The following is an 18,061-nucleotide window of genomic DNA, read 5'->3' on the forward strand; positions in this document are numbered from 1 at the left end:
AAAGAGGAAAATGTGAGGAGCTTCTGTGGGGACAGAGAAGCACCAGAGATACAGTAGCAGTGATGTGCATTTAACTTGTTAAATATCTACGTACGTAAAGACTTTTTAAACACTGTATAAGAAAACCTTATTTCTAGTCACATATAGATGCATGCATACATACCCATTTCTATAAAATGTTTATTATAATAAGACTAATGCCTTCCGAAGTATTCATTCACTCCCAAATATGGAACTATAATTATGACTAAGAATGTTCCTCCTTTGACTACTTATTGCCTCTAAGAAACTTTAAACATTCTCCTGGCTGGTGTGGCTCAGTGGACTGGGCACCAGCCTGAACCAAAGGGTCGCCAGTTCAATTCCCAATCAGGGCACATGCCTGGGTTGCCAGCCAGGTCCCCAGTACGGGGCACATAGAGGCAACCACACGTTAATATTTCTCTCCCTCTCTTTCTCTTCCCCTGTCTCTAACAATGAATAAATGAAATCTTTTTTTAAAGAAAATTTAAATGTTTTATTTAAAATGAATGTAACAATGCAAGAAAACTGGGTTCTCATCTCATCTTCTCTTGGACATTTTGTAACTGACACCAGTGTTTCATATTGTAACTAGAAAATAATAAGAGTAAATATAGTTCATCCTTTTATTCATTCACTTAACATATTTATTCAGCATATGTGTTAGACATTATATAATTTTTATTCAATAGTTAAGTTTTCAAAATGTACACCTACATAAAAGTACAGTTAAGAAGATGTCATTCACAGAGGTGGGGGAATGGGTGGAAAAGGCAAAAGGAAATAGAGGCACAGGCTTCCATATGTCACGGGGACATAATGTGCAGCATAAAGAATACAGAACAGCATGATAACTTTGTACAGCGACAAGATTTACTGCTTTGTCACTTTGCAAGCTATATAAATGTTGAATCACTATGTTATACTCCTGAAACTCATACAGTGTTTATTATTGTACATCTACTATACTTTAATAAAAATTTTAGTAAGTAAAATTTTTTAAAAGATAGCACCTTCAAAAACAAAATATTATTTACTAATAAAATAAGCTTTTAAAACAAATAATTTGATTTCAAAGTTCAATTCTTTCTCCATTTCCATTGCTTTCTTGGCCTGTGGGAGTGACACTCTGACCCAGTGATTTCCAACCAGTGTGACACAGCAGGCACACGGGTACGCTGCCAAGGATTTTACAACATGCGATACCTGACCACTTAGTCAGGGGCACTGACCTCTTTTCCCTTAGGGTACCAAGTCAAAAAATGACAACAGCCAACACAACAAAGTTGTCTGGTATGAATGAGTCAAAATTAAACCTTTTTTTTTGTCAGACTGGCAAAAAAATAGAATATATGTTTTGGTGTTCTGCAGAACTTTGGTAATTAGTGTACATGTGCCACAAGGTAAAAAATGTTGAAAATCGCTGCTCAACCAACTGAATCACCAGGCCAGGGCTTCTATGTCTTTCTTGAGGCAGAAATGATGGAGAAAAGTTTCTGAGATTCTCAAAAGGAAAGTATCATTTATCCAAGTTAATTCAGAAATGCTCACCAAAGTGTCTGATCTACAACACCAAAGATAAGTATGAGGTGGAAAAAGGGTTTTCAAAATAATTGTGGAAATGCATGCACTCCAACAGAGAGAAGGCGTTGGGAGGGGAGGATGAAAGAGAGAAAGGCAAACACAGTAACACAGAAAAGGACACACCTTTACCTAAAGCCTGTTTATATTGGTTTTAAACCTGATTCTGACAACGTCAATCCAGTGTCCCAGCTCACGGCACAGGACCAAAGGGCAGAGTTTAAAGACAACCTAACCTAAGTGAGTTAAAGCGACAAGCTGCTGATGGAGGGAAGGCCTGCAGAGAGCAGGACTCCAGCAGCAAGAGTGGACACAGGAACTTGAAGGGACAGTGGCAGGAGGTCATGGATGTTTGACGCGTGCAGGCAAACGCTGGGCAGTCTTAAAAGAATCTTTGGTACAAGGTAATAAGGACCTTCATATTGATTTTATCATTAAAACATTGTTTTAAACTGTTTTGAAATAGATAAAAAATCTCAGATTTTCATTCACTGTATTCTTATTAAGCAGATTTATCACTTCAAAAGGGTTAACGTTGTTTAGCTGGAAAAAGAAATTATTAGCAATATTTTATCCATCCCTTTATAATGTCAAATAATTGAGGTTTTACTCTGGCATTATTAATCTTATTGCTGTTAATTCCATAAGGAAACAAAACAGTAAATAATAGAAAGGGATATTTCTTAAGACATCTTTTTGAGGGGGGCTTTTTAACTGATATCAAATAATACACTCTTCATATGTCACTTTGTAAATATAGTGTGCCTAGTCTCAAAGGGCAGATTGGTTTCTGCCCAATTAAACTGAAAAAAGCATAGGAAGATAAACCCTTTGTGAGGGTTTAAAACTCCATAATCAAATACGAAACCAGACTTTGATCGTACAGTATTCTGGAAGAACGTCAAGTAGCTGTCCCTATTTTCTAAGACCATGACAAATCTAAGGGTCTTCATGTCATTTTCTTGTTCCATATTCAACATGTAGTCCCAGGGACTAGTGAAAACGTTTTTTGTATTTTTAAATGGGGGTTAAGAATATGGCAGAAACAATGTGATTCATTTTCTTCCATGCTGACTCATCAAGAAAAGTACATGACCTCCCAATCAGAAAACGTTCTCACATACATTTAAACACAGAAAATTACCATAGTAAGCAACGAAACGTGTCTTTCTCCAAAATGAAGAGTGAGTTAGGGACACCAGGTAATTGGAAGAGGTACCCCAGCACCTGAACAGCAGTCAATTGCTTATCTGGACTGTCTACTATTAACTGAATTACAAATCAACCATTTACAAGCTTACTAGCATTATGCGGGTAGTTTCGTATTTTTCATAAAGTCTACACACTGAAACTGTTTAAAAAGAACTAAAACTGTCAAGTAATTCATCAAACTGATCATTTTTTTCCACGTTACAAAATGTTACCCTTTGGGAGACAAGCACTGTTAAAAATGGGTCATAAGTATAGATTATGTAATCCACGGAAGAGGAGAAAATGTCTTTGAAAAGAGCTGACGTCAGATACATCTCTATTCTTCTTCATGGCTACCTGAGGCACACAAGAGTCAAAAGACCCATTCTAACCACTTACCCAGAACAGTGTTCAAGTACAGACACTCATATGCTCTATACTAATAATAGAATCGTCCCAGTGGCCACTTAGGCAGCTGAGAGTTGGAAGCAGTCTCAGTACGTCTATTTTTTTCTTAAATAAATTTTCAACAAATGAGCCAACACAACTTGCTTTCAACTAAATGGAAAGACGATCTCACAATGCAAAGCGAAAACAAACGCACATAAACGTAGACTCGACACATCACTAAAGAACATTCGAAGGTTAATGGTTTAATTTAAAAAACAATAATAATAAAACCCTAGCGTCTTTCCTTTGCATTTATCCTCGGCTTCACAAAAATTAGGGCAGTTTCCATTTATGCTCCGACTGCCTGAGCCAACTAAATGTGTTCATTATTACAAGTCAGGACATACACATTCCTTAAATTTCCTATAATTTTAAGTGAGTGAATACATACAATGCTTCAAATTCACTGTAGTCATTAGACTAAGAAAAACTACTTGTACATTTTTCTGAAGCTTGCAAAATGTGGTCGCTGGTAGTACAATTTACTAAAAGATATTTTAAGTTAAGACACCAAAACATATTCAGATAAAGACAGATTATTGCATAAAAAATTAAATTACTGTGAGAAGTCCATGAGTTTAAAATAGAACATGTAGAAGATGCAGTCAAAAGCACTCACACAAAAATATTTTAACAGTTTAATATTAACAGTCTAATATTTTAACAGCATATAGCTGACAATAAAACTAAAAACTGGCAGGGGATCCCAAACCACTCTAACCTAAACAATACACATATACCTTTACCTTCAGCCATTTTGGTTTCCTCAATCCATGGGTAATGTATATGGGAGACAAAAATCAAAGCCCCATCAGCAGTATCAGCCACACCACATGCCCTTCCCTACTAAAACACTAGGCAGGCCACGCTTCTCGGGCAAGGCCTCTAGAACTGAAATTGGACCTGACTACACACTCTGCTCACCAGTTATTTTTAGAGGCTTCTTCCTCATGGCCAAATACTGCTAACCACTCAGGCTAAAATGCTCTCCTCGTAATCCAACAGCCTTTCTCCCACTTATGGGATTCCTTTCTCAGTTGGTCCTATCTCTCTATTCCAAACCCTAAAAAAAATCAAGCAAGCCAGAAATAATGAAACAGAATAGACTGTTCTTTAGCCTAAGTACTAAGTCATTTAAAACCGAAACAAGTCTTGCTATAAAATGTGGCCCCAAGCCCAGAAACGGGTTGATTTGGCCCTTCCAGGCCTAATCAAATGCCCACACTGAAAGACCATTTGTTTGAACGAAACAGAACCCTAAATGGTAAGAAATTAATTAATGCTCTAAAATTCACAGGCATTACCATCCCAAGACTAATTCCTCCAACAGCAAAGTAAAGCCACAATAAAAAATTATTTCAGTAGTGAGGAAAGGAGAGAGAGCAGAGCGGAAGCAAAGGAAGAAGAGCAACAGGAAGGCGGGGAGGCAGGGCGCAGGGAAAGATGGGACCCTCGGCAGTGAGGGAGGTGGTCTAGGAAACCGCCCCGGGGAAGGGCCTAGAAACTGCACACTGATGTTGTTCTACTTTCTTCCAACCCCATTCTCCGGGCATTCTCTACTGGGAAATAAAACCAGCCCAATTTCAGTACTATTTATTCACTGACTTAAGATTAGCATTTCACAGAATTCATCAGAGTTCTGGTTCGTATACTAAATCAATTTAGCACACATAGTATCCAGAGCAAGGCAGCAGCCTTCCAAAGTTATTTGAGTCTTTAATTTTTTTCAGTCAGATTGTATGTTTCACATGCAATTTAAACCTTTAAGTGTTTTGAAGAGTCAGCAAACCATGGCACCGGTATTTGATGGCCCAGAGCTGGGACAGAGTGAACAGGCATCAGGGCTAACCACACAAAAAATGATGAGTATCTTAGTTGTCCTTCAACCAACAGCCATTTCCCTCCCAACCCCCATTCCTTTCCTCAAGGATCTGTCCCACCAAAAATTAGTGCTTGCTAAAATGCTGAAAGATAATAAATAACTTTTTGACAGGGGCTTAAGATGACCCACCACCATACAAATTCGTTAGGCAAATATTCCAGAAGCTTTCTTCAATTCTTTTGTTTTCAGAGAGTAAGTGAGGGTGACAACAGTGGGACCTTCCTCGGTCTCACTGGAAACCAAGACACATGGCAGGTGACTCATTTCAGACTCAAAAGATCTGGAGTCAGTTCCTAGCTTCTTCCTTAACTTCGTTTCAGGGAAAGTCATCAAACTTTTTGCCCTCAATTTCCTGGCTTATGTAACATGTCTTGGCACAACTAGGCATGAAAAATCTGTTGCAGTCATCCATGCAACACATTTGTGTTCACTCAGTCAGGACGAGTGCACTGTTCTCACCTGCAATTCGCCACCCTCCCCATGAGCCTCACCTGCCAACCAGACCTGGAGCTGCCAGCGTTTCTCCTCCCCCTTCCCAGGTTTGTGTAAGGCCAGCCACATCCTAAATGACAGGTCTGTGGCCAAATGCTGACCTGAGACAAGACCACAGCTATCAAATCTGGGTATACCCCAACACAGCTCCAATTATCGCTCCCCAACAAGCTTTTATCACACGTAGTCACACAGGGTACAGTTAACCTTTCCTCTCGTCTTCTGCCACAGTTTTACAGTTATTTCAATAAGATGTCGTCACTCCTCCATTTCACAACAGTGGCATAACTATTATTCTTCACAGGGGGGTCAGGATGTCTCTGAAATAACATTTAATGCACCACAACATTTCTTAAGGGAAAAGACAGTCTGAATTCTAAGTAATTATCTCTTACAATGGCAAGTCATTTTTTATGATGGGAAATGTTTATGAAGTTTAAAAATATTTTAATTTGCATAGAGCAAATCATGTTTTTAAAACCCTAGCAAATTTGACTAAAGTAACACTACTTAACCTATTTTTGGTGGGACTAATAGCAACTCCCAGGTCCAAGCAGAGACCAAACTTCCCATATGCGCTCAGAGACTCTTATTATCAGCCTGACTCCACTGGAGACCAGGAGAGCCAAGACCTAGGCCCACTGAGTCCTGGGCTCTGCGTTCCTCCACAACCCAGGAGAAAATCCGTGAGACTTCCCATGGGTCAGCACTGACTAGTCCCCTCTCCCCACCAACGCAGCCCTCTGACCGTAGTGGTTCTCAGGTTTTAGAGCACACCACTCCCCCGGAGGGCTTGTCAAAACAGACTGCTTGGCCCATCGCCAGAGTTTCTAATTCCGTAGGTTTGGAGTAGGACCCGAGAATCTGCATTTTTAGAGTTCCCAGGTGACAGATGCTGTTGGTCTAGGGGCCACACTGCACTGCTGCACTAGCCATCCCGAATTCTGGGGTCCGGAGGAGGAGAAAAGAGTTCTTACTTCTACCAATTCCCAGACCATCATCTCCGTACCATTTAGAAAAGAAAAAAAAAAACCCCACCTGTTTCTCTGAGGTCCATGCCATCCAATTAACACTGCCCTCCACCCTGCCTCATCATCGTCAACCACCACCTCCAGGGACCCCGCCCCTCAGCATAGTCTTCTCCACCTCAATTCCATCCATAATCACGGGACTTTGATGTGGCCAAGATGACAGGTCTTTTCTTCGTAGTTCATCCCCACTAACCTTGTGCCCCTCCACCCTCCATCCAACACTCCGTACATCCTTACCATGGATCTTGCTAAAATTACCCCACTTAATTCACCCTCCTATTCACATCTTTATTCTTATGGAAATACCTCTGTAACTTTTGCCCTGACACAATCATCCAGATAGATTCTGCAACTTTGTAAAAAAAAGTTCAGTTCAGCTTGTTTGCGTCACTATAAGGTCTGCAGGATATCATGAGATCCCAAAAAACACAGTTCTTCACAACATAAGCCACAAACTTTTCATCTACATATAGTTTCCAAAGCACAAGAGCAAGTTTTACCATTCTAAACCTAACATTAAATAGCCACGATTACAGAAGTATCCCTGCAGACATAGAGTAAAACTTTTGTTTTCACCACCCGCATCTGGGAAACACTACCTCTACATCCCGAACCCAGCCTGAGAGTCCACAGTTTATCGCTGAGGTCACTCCCTAACTTTTAATTCCTTGGCTCCTTCATCTTTTCGTTGCATCAATCTGCCATAACTGCTCCCTGAAGGAACACAAGATCACCCTGTTGGTGACTATAAGGGCAGCTGAGTACACATGGCCACCAGGCAAGGGACACAGGCGAGACAACTGTAATCTGCTCTCAGGGACTACCAGCAATCACTGCTGCTAAATATTCTATCTTCTCGTGCACCCAAAATGCCATGGCCTCTTACTCCCCACAGGAAACAGAACCATCAGCAGTGTCTTGACTGTGCACTGCCAACCCACAAGGCTACAACCTGCGTTCACTTTCTGCTTTCCTCCTAATTAACCCACCCACCCTTCCCTCCTCGGCTTCCTTACACTCGTCCTCTTTTTACTCTCCTAGATCACCAGCCTCACTATGTCGTCCCTCAACCCCATGCTCTGTCTTTCTTCTTCCCAACACAGATGAAATTCTCCACAAAGCTGTTAAGTCACTTCACTTCTTACAACCTGTAGGTTGCAATCTGCCTTCTGCACATGGCTCCAGGGTAGCAGTGGCTCAGATGTCTTATCGATGACTTCCATGTCATTAAACCCAACAGAAAATTTCAGTCCTCATCTTACTTGCCCTCCCAGGAGAATTCTCCCTCCTTCTAAAACATCCTCTGGCCTTGACTTTCATTACTTCAGAATCATCACGTGTGGTCCACACTTCTGGACTAATTTTCAATCTCCTGGACCAGCACATTCTCCTCTAGTTAATTTTTAAACATGGAAATTCCATATGAATTCCAGAGAATTCAAGGAAATTTCTTGATCCTATGCCATCTCCCTAGCTGACTTCAGGTGCCTCCTATACAGCTTATACGGCCTTGTTTACATGCCCTTGGAGCACCAAACCCATGTATTTGTCTACTCAAACCCCACGGGAATGACTGAAGGAAACCTCAAACTCAGCCTCGATGCAAACTAACCCATGATCCTTCCCCTCTTCTCTCCAGTTTCTAAATCTCAGGAACACTCCCATCAAGACAAGAGCTTAAACCAAAAACCTGGGACTCAAACTGGAGCCCATCTCCCAGGTCAGAGTTTCTCCATCAGGCTGTTGCAAATGGGTTACCACTGTGCCACTGTTACCACTGTGAACTCCCTCAGCATCTGGGAGGTCCCTGTCTGTTTACACGACTATGGTGTTTTTAAAAAGCATTCGTGTGCCCGGGATACGAAAAGGTGGGGAATCCTGCCTCAAAGCAGTGTGTTTCTGCCTCTCTATTGTGACCATCCAAACCCAAGTTATCGTCCTCTCTCCTAGGCTACTACAGTACCTTAACATAACCTTTATCGTTCTACACAGCAGTCAGAGTATTTTTATATATGATTATATTACTATCCTGTTTTTTTTTTAATCGCTCAATAGCTTCACACTATTTTCAGAATAAAACAAAAACCTTCACTGTGGCTGATAACACTGTGCTTGACATGACCCCAGCCTACCGCTCTGGCGTTAATTTGGTGTCATTTCCCCTAGACGTGTATATTCCAGACATGAACACACACACACACACACACACACACAAAACCCCCAAATGCACCATGCTTATTCTTGTCTCAGCATCTCTGCACAGGCCGTTCCCTCTTCTTGGGATGTCAACACGTAGCTCCACCACATGCTCCCGCACCCCCAACACACAGCTATCTTCTGCTCACTCTGCTTAAACCCCACCTCTTTAAGGAAAGCTTCCCATACTCCTTTGAGAGCATATTAGAAAATGCTCTTCTACAGTACTTCCATTATCAATGGAATAGGGTTATTCCATTGATAATTCGTTTGTAATCTCTTTGTACCTCCACAATGCAAGTTCCATAAAGCCAGGCACTGAGTCTGCTTGTTCACTACTGTACCCTTGTCTTGTACCTGGTAGAAACCCAACCGACATTTGCTAAATAAGTAAATTCCCTCTCAAATCCTTGATACTAAGGGAGTCATCTCTTCCTGCTAATGCTCCAGAAACAAGGGAGCAAAGTTTAGTCCAACGCATGCCAGTCGCTTCAGGATGCCTCATCTTCATGAATTTAATTATCCTAAAACTAATTCATAGCAGGAAAACATTGACAAATAGTCAAGGCAAAATATCAAGAAAGAAACCCAGTGGTTCCCAAGCACTTTGGAATTTAGTAAAATAAAACTGAGGAAGTCATTTCCACTTACATCGGTGTAAGTAATATGAGCAACACCTACCAATATCAGCTCCCAGATTTGTTGGGAAACTTCATCATTCTCTGGAAGCCCGAGTTGAGGGGCCACTGCAGCAGCACCTATGTTTGCATCACCACCGGCTCACGGCAGGAGAGAAGAGCTGAGCCCAGAACACGGGCCCACCAACCCCGCCTTGTGAACCCACGATGTACCAGAGCTCCACTGGTAAGATGCTGAACAATACCAATGGCAGCTAACTCTAACAGCTAGTTTCTTATGCCAGCCTTAATGAGTTAGTTCTTTAAACATAACGATTCCTCCCTACAGAGCATTCAAAAGAGGGAAAACAGTCTCAAAAGAAAAACCATTTCTTGGCTAGCCAAACATGTGTCTGTATGGGTAACAGTGTGATGTTCAAAATGAGACAGTCTTCTGAACTGGGAATGGCAAAAGTATAAAGTGAGTTATAATGTCCAACCGGAAACTCTGGGGTGGTGAGCTGTTAAAACAAAAATGTTCTATTTTTAAATCTAAAATCAATAACAAAAAAGCCTAGCCCTACTTGTAACTCTAACTCCACGGCAAAAACTAGGTCACAGAGCCCTTATGTATGACCGCAACTGATTTGCAGCTGTGACCCCGAAGGATTTCTGATCTTAAGCCACTGAGAGAGCAAAACATGGATGGCCTTCCACCCCCATCAGTTCCCACTTTTAAGGCAAAAGAAAGCAGCATTCATGACGCACCATGAGTGCAAATGGGGAGGGGCAGAGCGGGGAGTGGGATATGAAAGTGCCAGCACAAGGTATACAGAAAATTCAAGCGTAAATTATAAAATATATGCATCTTATCAAGTTCCAGGACAATAAACAAGTTGATGTCATTTACACAATACGTTTTGGGGGCCGCCAACGACCTTTACTAAATAAATGAACAATAATGAAGCTGATAGCAGAAATAAGTAAAAAGCAAGAATGGCTGCAACTGAAAACTGCGCAGTGAACAATTAACTTTGCCCAAAGAGGTGTGGATTTTGCCCTTACCTTTTTGGAGGTGATCTCTAGGTCCCTGAATGTCCTGCCTGATAGGAGAGACTGTTTGTCTGGAGCCTTTGGCCACTGGACTAAAATATAACTTATGATAAGGTTTGGGGGCAGGCTGTTATGGACCCTGATCTCTGCAGGAACTGAAGACTAGAATAGAGGTCAGCTGTGCTGCTGAGCAGCAGCTAAGAGAACTGGGGAGGGACGGCTGCAGAGAAAGGGTGACCGCTACGAAGCGGCATGCACTCCTGGTGAGATGTCGGCTTCCCACGGACCAGAGTGGGCAGCAGTAGAGCCCTCGGGTTTGTGCCATCTTGCCAGCATCTTACTCAGAAAGGTTGACTACCAGGCAAAGGACCCCCAGGAGCCAGAGGGTGGGGGTTCCGCAGGAGTAGACGCCCAGGAGGGTTAGAAGGCCTGGTCCTTATCAGGCCTCCAACAGAGAACTCACAGAGGAAGCCTGTTGGTGCCTGTCATTTGCAGGCAACCATGGACAGTTATCAGCCAGCAGAGGAGACTGACAGGGGCCTGTGAGGTGGCAGAGGCCTTTCCCTCTTGACCTCTCCCTTGCCCCAGCACCCCTGACAAGCTAGAGTCTAGCAGAGGCAGGGTGGACACTGTCCCAAAGCGCCCGCCCAGAGAACAGAGCCGCCCCTTCCCTGTGGCAGGCCCTCCTTCCTGCCTTGCTTCTAATGGGGGACAAGACATTTCGCAACAGCAATGAGATCAGAGTTAAACCAGACAGACGTTTAGAGATGGAGAGTGACTCGGATGTTAAGAATCCGCGCCAGAGACGATCAAAAGTGTCTGCCACCCAGAGACTCATCTGGTCCGACTAAGCACACTGACTGACAGGAGGAAAACGAAGCCTCATGTTAATACCTGTCAGATAAAGACTGCCGAATAAAACGGCTTCGAGATGTGGCTGCAAACATCAGGCTGAGCCATAAAAAACGGTCAGTAGTTGACCATTTTGGCCAACAAAAACTGGCTATTTCATAGGATTTCAACAAGCACTATTTTATTATAAAAATTTCCAAACACACAACAAAGCTGAAAGAATGTTACAGAGAACACCCACATACTATCGCTTACATTCTACCATTAACATTATAATGCTTCTGGCCTTCTATTCATTCCTCTCTTCCATCCAATAATCCATTTCTTATATATACATATAACGCATTTCAAAATAAATTGTAGACATTAGTGAACTCCCCCTAACTACTTCAGCTTCTATATCATGAACTACACCTTAATTTTTCTTTATCAGTTTCCATTTAAAATGTAAATGAAATGAAATGCTCTAATTTTAAGATGTATATTCCCCGAGTTTTCACAAACAAATACAGCATGCAACCCACATCCCGAAGGCTGCCCCATGGGTCTAATTGGACTTCACCGTAGGTAAGTTCTGCCTGTCCTTGCAATATGGCATCACACCATATGTGATTGTTTGTGAGGCTGCTCTCCCTCAGCTTGGTTCCTGAGAACCATGTAAGTTATGAATAGTAGGCGTTCGTTCTTTTCTGTTGCGGTGTAGTATTACATCGTATGGATACATCATGCCCATCAGACAGAGTGTATTCACTTCCTTGTTAGTAAAAAGCTGGATTCTTTCTCATTTTAGATTACTATAAATCAAGCTACTCAAAATATTCTTTTATAAGAATATTGCTGGCCCTGGCTGGTGTAGCTCAGTGGATTGAGCGCAGGCCTGTGAACCAGACAATTGCGGTTCGATTCCCAGTCAGGGCACATGCCTGTGTTGCAGGCCAGTTCCCAGCAGGGGCCAGTTCCCAGCAGGGGATGCACGAGAAGCAACCATACATTGATGTTTCTCTTCCTCTCTCCTTCCCTTCCCCTCTAAAGATAAATAAAATTTAAAAAATAGTTAAAAAAAGAATATTGCTGGCATATTAAAAATATGTGCTTGCATTTCTCTTGGGTAAGTACCTAGGGTTGAAATTGCTAGGTCATAGGGCACATGTACATTTAATATTACAAGAAAATGCCAGACCTTTTTCCCAAAGTGGTTCTACCATTTTATATACCCACCAGGAATGTCTGAGAGTTCTTTTGTTCTATAATCTTGTCAACACTTGGTGGTGTCAATCTTCTTAATTTTAGCCACTCTGGTGAGTATGCAATTGTAACTCTCTGTGGTTTAACTTACATTCCCCTGAGGACCAACATGTGAGCACTTTTGTCAAGTGTTTATTGACCATTTTTAATACTGTTTTGTGAACTGTCTATTCAAATTTTTTGCACATGCACTTATTTCTATTGCTTTACTTGAATTGCAGTTCTTCATATTTCCCAGACACCTGCTCTTTAACAGATATACCCATTACAAACTTTCTCCCAGGCACTGCCTTTCCTATTCAGTTTCTTAAAGCATCTTTGGATGGGCCCAAGTTTTTAATGTTGAAGATGTTTACATATTAATTTTATATACTTTTAAATATATCACCAAGTTGGAAACCTAACAGGGTTTCCGTGCTCACATTCTGAAAGGTGACACCTCTTTCAGCATCTGTGCACAGTCGCTGCTCCGTGACACACAATCACCACCGGAAGCCTGTGATGGCTCCACACTGTGCAATGAAAAGGAAGGTCATGAAATCCAAGGCCTGTACACCAACTAAGTGTCTACTAGTGTAGGTGCCACAGAGAGTAAAACCAAGAGGAAAAACCATTTTAAGGAATATTTTCCTTAGCTATGAGGACCCACAAAAATTTCTAAGCCAGTTATTTTCCCCTCAAATTCACCTGGATGGAACCTAATTTCTCTGCCTCAAGAGCCCTGCTAAGTCTTGGACCCCTGACTTCTTTCAAGAAGTAGTTCATTTGTGTTTATGTGTCTCTCCAACTTTTCATGACTCACAAATTTAAATTACTAGACTGTTGTAATAAGAAATAAAGAAACTCCTTTTTACAACTTCCCCCCTTTCCACCTTATAAAATCTTTTAAAAAATCGCAAAAAGCAACATACATATTTTAGAGGAAAGGTATATAGTTTACCTGTGAGGCTTTGTGGGGAAAAATCTAATCTAATTAAAAAATCATATTGTAAGACAGACATCAAAAATGCAATGGTGGGTTGGAAGATCAGTTTAAAAGACATTATTAGAATAAATTAGGAAAATTTGAATGTGGACTTGATATTAGGTAAGACTAGTGTAGCAGCGTTAAATCCCCTGAGCGTGCTAATTACATTGTTGTTATGTTGGAGCATATCCTTGTTCTTAGAAAAAACAGCCTGAAGAATTCAAGAGTAAAGTATCATGATTTAACTTTCAAGTGATTCAGCAGCAAAATGAATAAATAAAAAAACAGTGTGTGTGTGTCTAGAGAGACAAACAAAAGGCAAATGTATCAAAATATTAATATTTGGTAAATCAAATAGCCTTCCTTATAACTGTATGGAGGGTTGGATCTTTTCCCAAATTAAAAATTTTGGATGAAACATTCCCAGGACCAATCTAAAGAGTTGGATACACTAGAGGGAAAGGGCCAAGAGTCTAAAATATTAAAAGAAACCAGTTTAATTCAAGAGTGTCATCTAGGTAGGAGAAAAATTTTAAAAAATGTAAAGCTTTAAGAATTAAGGATGCTCCTAGAAGCAACTAAAGAAACTGAATATGGAGTGCATTTGGATAATACGAGTGTTAAATTTCCTGGGTTTGGGAACTCTATTGTGGTCATGTAGGAGAACGTCCTCCCCTATGACATACATAGAAAGCAGGCAAGTGAGTTCAACTGTCACGATGATGACAACTGACGTCTACAGAGTTCCAGAGAGAGAAAGGAAGGTGGATACACACGAAAAGAGAGCGATGCTGCAAACTGTTGACAATGAGTAAATCCAGGTGAACAGTATACACAAGTCTCTCAATAAACAAGTCTTTTCACTCTTATGTAGGTTTGAAAGTCTCAAAGCAAAAAAAATTGGAAAAATGTAGAAATAAAAATAAAATTCAATGGGCTTTAAAAAATAGAGTGAAGAAGCAAGCCCTAAACCCAGCAGTAATGAAAAAAATACCCATCAATCCAGCTTTTGGTCTCAAACTTATTAAAAAGCAAATGGAAAACTGTCTCCACTTGATGCCTTCTTCACAAAGCTTGTGCTCATGTACCAGGTCTGTCCAGAAAAAGTCCAGCCATTGTTAATACAATGAGAACAACTTGTGCAACATCAGTGCAACCTGGCAGCCAAGGAGAGTGGACTGGAATGCACATGGTGAATATGACAACTTCACTGCACGAGTTAGTGGAAGGGGCAGACACCATAGAGTGAGCATGTGAACTGTGTGGCCATCACATTCGAAATGACTGAGCGAGCAGAGCAATGAATCTGCCTCAAGTTTTGTGTTAAGCTTGAATATTCCTCCCTGGAAACTATTCAGATGATTCAGAGGCCGCAGCTGTGGGCAACGGGTGACTGGCAGCTTCATCACGACAGCACGCCCACTCATGCATCACACCTGCTACAGAGTTTTATGGAGAACCATCAAATCATTCAGGTAACTCAGTCCCCCTACAGCCCAGATTTTGTACCCTGCATCTTCTGGCTTTTCCCAAAACTAAAATCACCTTTGAGAGGGAAGAAATTTCAGACCATTGATGAGATTCAGGAAAACACAATGGGGCAACTGATGGCAACTGGGAGAACTGTGTGAGGTTGGTCCCAAGGGGTCTCCTTTGAAGGGGACTGAGGTGTCATTGGGCTGTGTATAATGTCTCTTGTATGTTGTTTTGTCTTCAATAAATGTCTCTATTTTCCATAGTACATGGCTGGATACTTTCTGTACAGACCTCATATTTCCATCTGCTTGGTGGCCGTCTTCCATGGGATGCCCTGATTTTCACCTCAGTTTTTCCTGAGAGAATAAATCTAACTCCTCTACCACTGGGAAGCCATTCAAACACGGAGAGGGTAATGTCTCCTAGGAGGACTCTTCAGGTCCAGACCAGCTATCCCCAGGGTTTTCACAACTCCCTCACATTATGCTTAACACACCCTTAGCCCAAGGGCCTCATTTGAAAGCTCACTGACTCTGAGCAGCCTCCATCCCTGCCCCCTAACACACAGCCCCTACACCGAGACCACAATTTCCAATGCAGCCCACCTGACCCACGGGGATTTCCACCTTCCCCACTCTGGTCACTAATAGCCACATCATGTAGGCAACTCCCTCTGAGACTACAAGCACTTAAAAAACCAAACAAACAAAATACTAGGCCTTCTGAAAAAAAAAAAAAATAGATCTACTACTTCTCGCCTCTCCCAGCTTATCTTCAGCAGTGAGTTCCTTTTGCAAAGTGCTAACCCTGTTGAAGCCCACCTTCCCAGCCAGGCCAGTCTGGTGCACCATGGGTCTCTCCCTCTGGTCCCACTTTGCCCTCATGGCTTTGTGCCACCCACACATTTAATAAGCACAACTGGGCAGGCCTCTCTTGCAGTTGACCTCACACCATCAAATCAGCACTCTGTGGGTAGAGCTCTGTGTCAACAGTGATTCAAGCCAGATCACGTGACCAATGTTTTGCCATCTTAGGCACAGGGGAATTCTCGGAGATGGTTTTCTAAACACCTTGAAGTAAGGAAAAATTACGTTGTATCCCAATCACTTAGTCTGGAAGGCTTCTCTAAATGCATAGTTTTTGCTTTTGTTTTTTTAAATAAACTTGCATTCCTGTGCTGTCTTTTCTAGGTATGAAGAAATAATTTTTAATCCTAGGATTTGCCTAGTGTTGTCATGAGTTGTCGGTTTACAGTTGCCCTGGGTCTGCCTTTCTTTCCTTTAATAAAAATGGGCCGTGTGTACCTCCGGTGTCTTTGCCACCTCTTCTAACTTCCTCGCTTTCCCAAAGATTAACCCCCTCAGGAAACGTTCGTTGGGGCTGTAGTTCTAAGTCCTGGAAAGCCCTGGCTCCTCCTCAGTTGGTCTTTGCCTCCCTACTCCAAGATCATGCGCACCTCATTCACTCCACAAACGCTCACTGCTCTGCAGCCGACACACAGGACAGCGACATCCCCAGAGGCTGGTGCTAGACTTTAGTGCTGTCTGTATTCCCTCCCTGTTGGCCACGAGGCTTGTAACACAGTAAGCCCTCATTGACCTCACTGGACATTGACATGGTACTCCCATAAAAATCTAAAATGTACGAATAAACTGGAGGGAGGGGGGCACCTAAATTGTAAAGCAAACCTAACATACATGGTGTATTTTAAAAACAAACCAAACCACATAGGGGTGGAGCTCCGGCTAGTCCTGGATGAGGGACCGGAATGGACAGGAGAGGTACTGATTGAACTTCACCAGCTTCATAGACTTGGCTGCCCCATCCCACACCCCGAGTCTGTGTGCTTTCCCTCCCAACCCCACCCCGCTTCAAAACCAAAGTAACGGTTATTGTCACCACACGCTCAGAGATGGCGCCTAACCCTACTCGCTGCCTGGCTTTGCTCCGAACGCCCTCCACAACCTCTCCCTCAGCACCAGCCCGTGACTGCACTCCCCCTTTCCCCCAGATGAGGTCACCCAGAACAAAAGCCACGGAGCACACCACTGTCCTGCGCTGACACAGTTGCAAATGCTGGTGTCTTGACTATGTCCTGGAACAACCTGGTCTGCTTCTAAAGCAGACCTGAACCAGGTCTGCTTCTAAAGCAGACCCAGAAGACCTGAACACCCGAAAAAGCTGAAGCCGCACAGCTTTATGCAAGTGATAGAGAAGTTCAAGTTCCCGCAGCAAGTATGCTTGACAGGCGCTGGCCCGGCGGGGCCTCCCCCATGTCTGCGGTTAGACATTTTTAATAGCAACCTGAATAAAAGTACTGCATTTAATAGCAACCTGAACAAAAGTGCTGCACTAAATAGAACACTTCTTGATAACATACAAGCCAGATCAGCAAAACAAAATGCGTTCAGCTCTATAAGCTAGTGATAAAAATCACACAGTGGTAAATTTTAAATGGCTTCCCCAGTTTTTCACATATACCTGAATATTCATTCACTCAACTCTTAAAGCCCCTACTCTGTGCTACAGCAACGAACAAGAAAGGCCACCTACATTATACCCAGTGGGGGATAAAAACAAATTTCACTTCGGTTCTATTAGGATAAAAGGGTATATAGGACCATACGGATTTAAATAATCATTTGGGAAGAATCAAACCTTGTATTTTAAAGATATTGCATTTAAGGTATAATCTGCTCCAAACTCTTCTTTATAAAGGTTACCACTGTTCACTTCACAGTTTCATATTTTTCTATCAAAAAATGGTCAATTTTAGGCCTTAAGTCAAAAAGGAAATACCATTCTTACAAAGGAATTTTAAAAGCCAAAACCAAAAAAAAAAAAAAAACCAAAGAATATTTTAGCAGGATTACAATACTCACATAAACAAGTTTAGCCTATGTTTGAGTCCTATTTAAAAATAAAGAGGAAAATCGAAATCTTGTAAGCAGGGTATTTCCAATTTCACAAAATACAGAATAAAATGTCTGTTTCCACTCAAACTCCT

At 41.9% G+C, this 18,061-nt stretch overlaps 1 protein-coding gene and 1 long non-coding RNA gene across 5 annotated transcripts in view; one reads left to right on the forward strand and one right to left on the reverse strand.

Annotated features, from left to right (window-relative positions):
• ASPH (aspartate beta-hydroxylase) overlaps positions 1-4,276 on the reverse strand; it is a 179,017-nt gene extending 174,741 nt beyond the window's left edge. The window contains exon 1 of one of the 4 annotated variants that reach the window (XM_037058615.1): positions 4,168-4,214. In XM_037058615.1, the coding sequence (XP_036914510.1) occupies positions 4,168-4,195 (28 nt within the window). In that variant the 5' untranslated portion in view covers positions 4,196-4,214. The other 3 variants (XM_037058612.1, XM_037058613.1, XM_037058614.1) reach the window with 3 other exon arrangements.
• On the forward strand, positions 1,159-17,850 carry LOC118995505 (uncharacterized). The gene is made up of 3 exons (XR_005068281.1): positions 1,159-1,268; positions 13,274-13,276; positions 17,839-17,850. It is a non-coding gene; the product is annotated as an uncharacterized LOC118995505 (long non-coding RNA).
• The last annotated feature ends 211 nt before the right edge of the window (positions 17,851-18,061 follow it).

Source organism: Sturnira hondurensis, unplaced genomic scaffold (genome assembly GCF_014824575.4).
Source record: "Sturnira hondurensis isolate 20B ecotype Veracruz unplaced genomic scaffold, ASM1482457v3 Scaffold0010128, whole genome shotgun sequence".
Lineage (NCBI taxonomy): Eukaryota > Metazoa > Chordata > Mammalia > Chiroptera > Phyllostomidae > Sturnira > Sturnira hondurensis.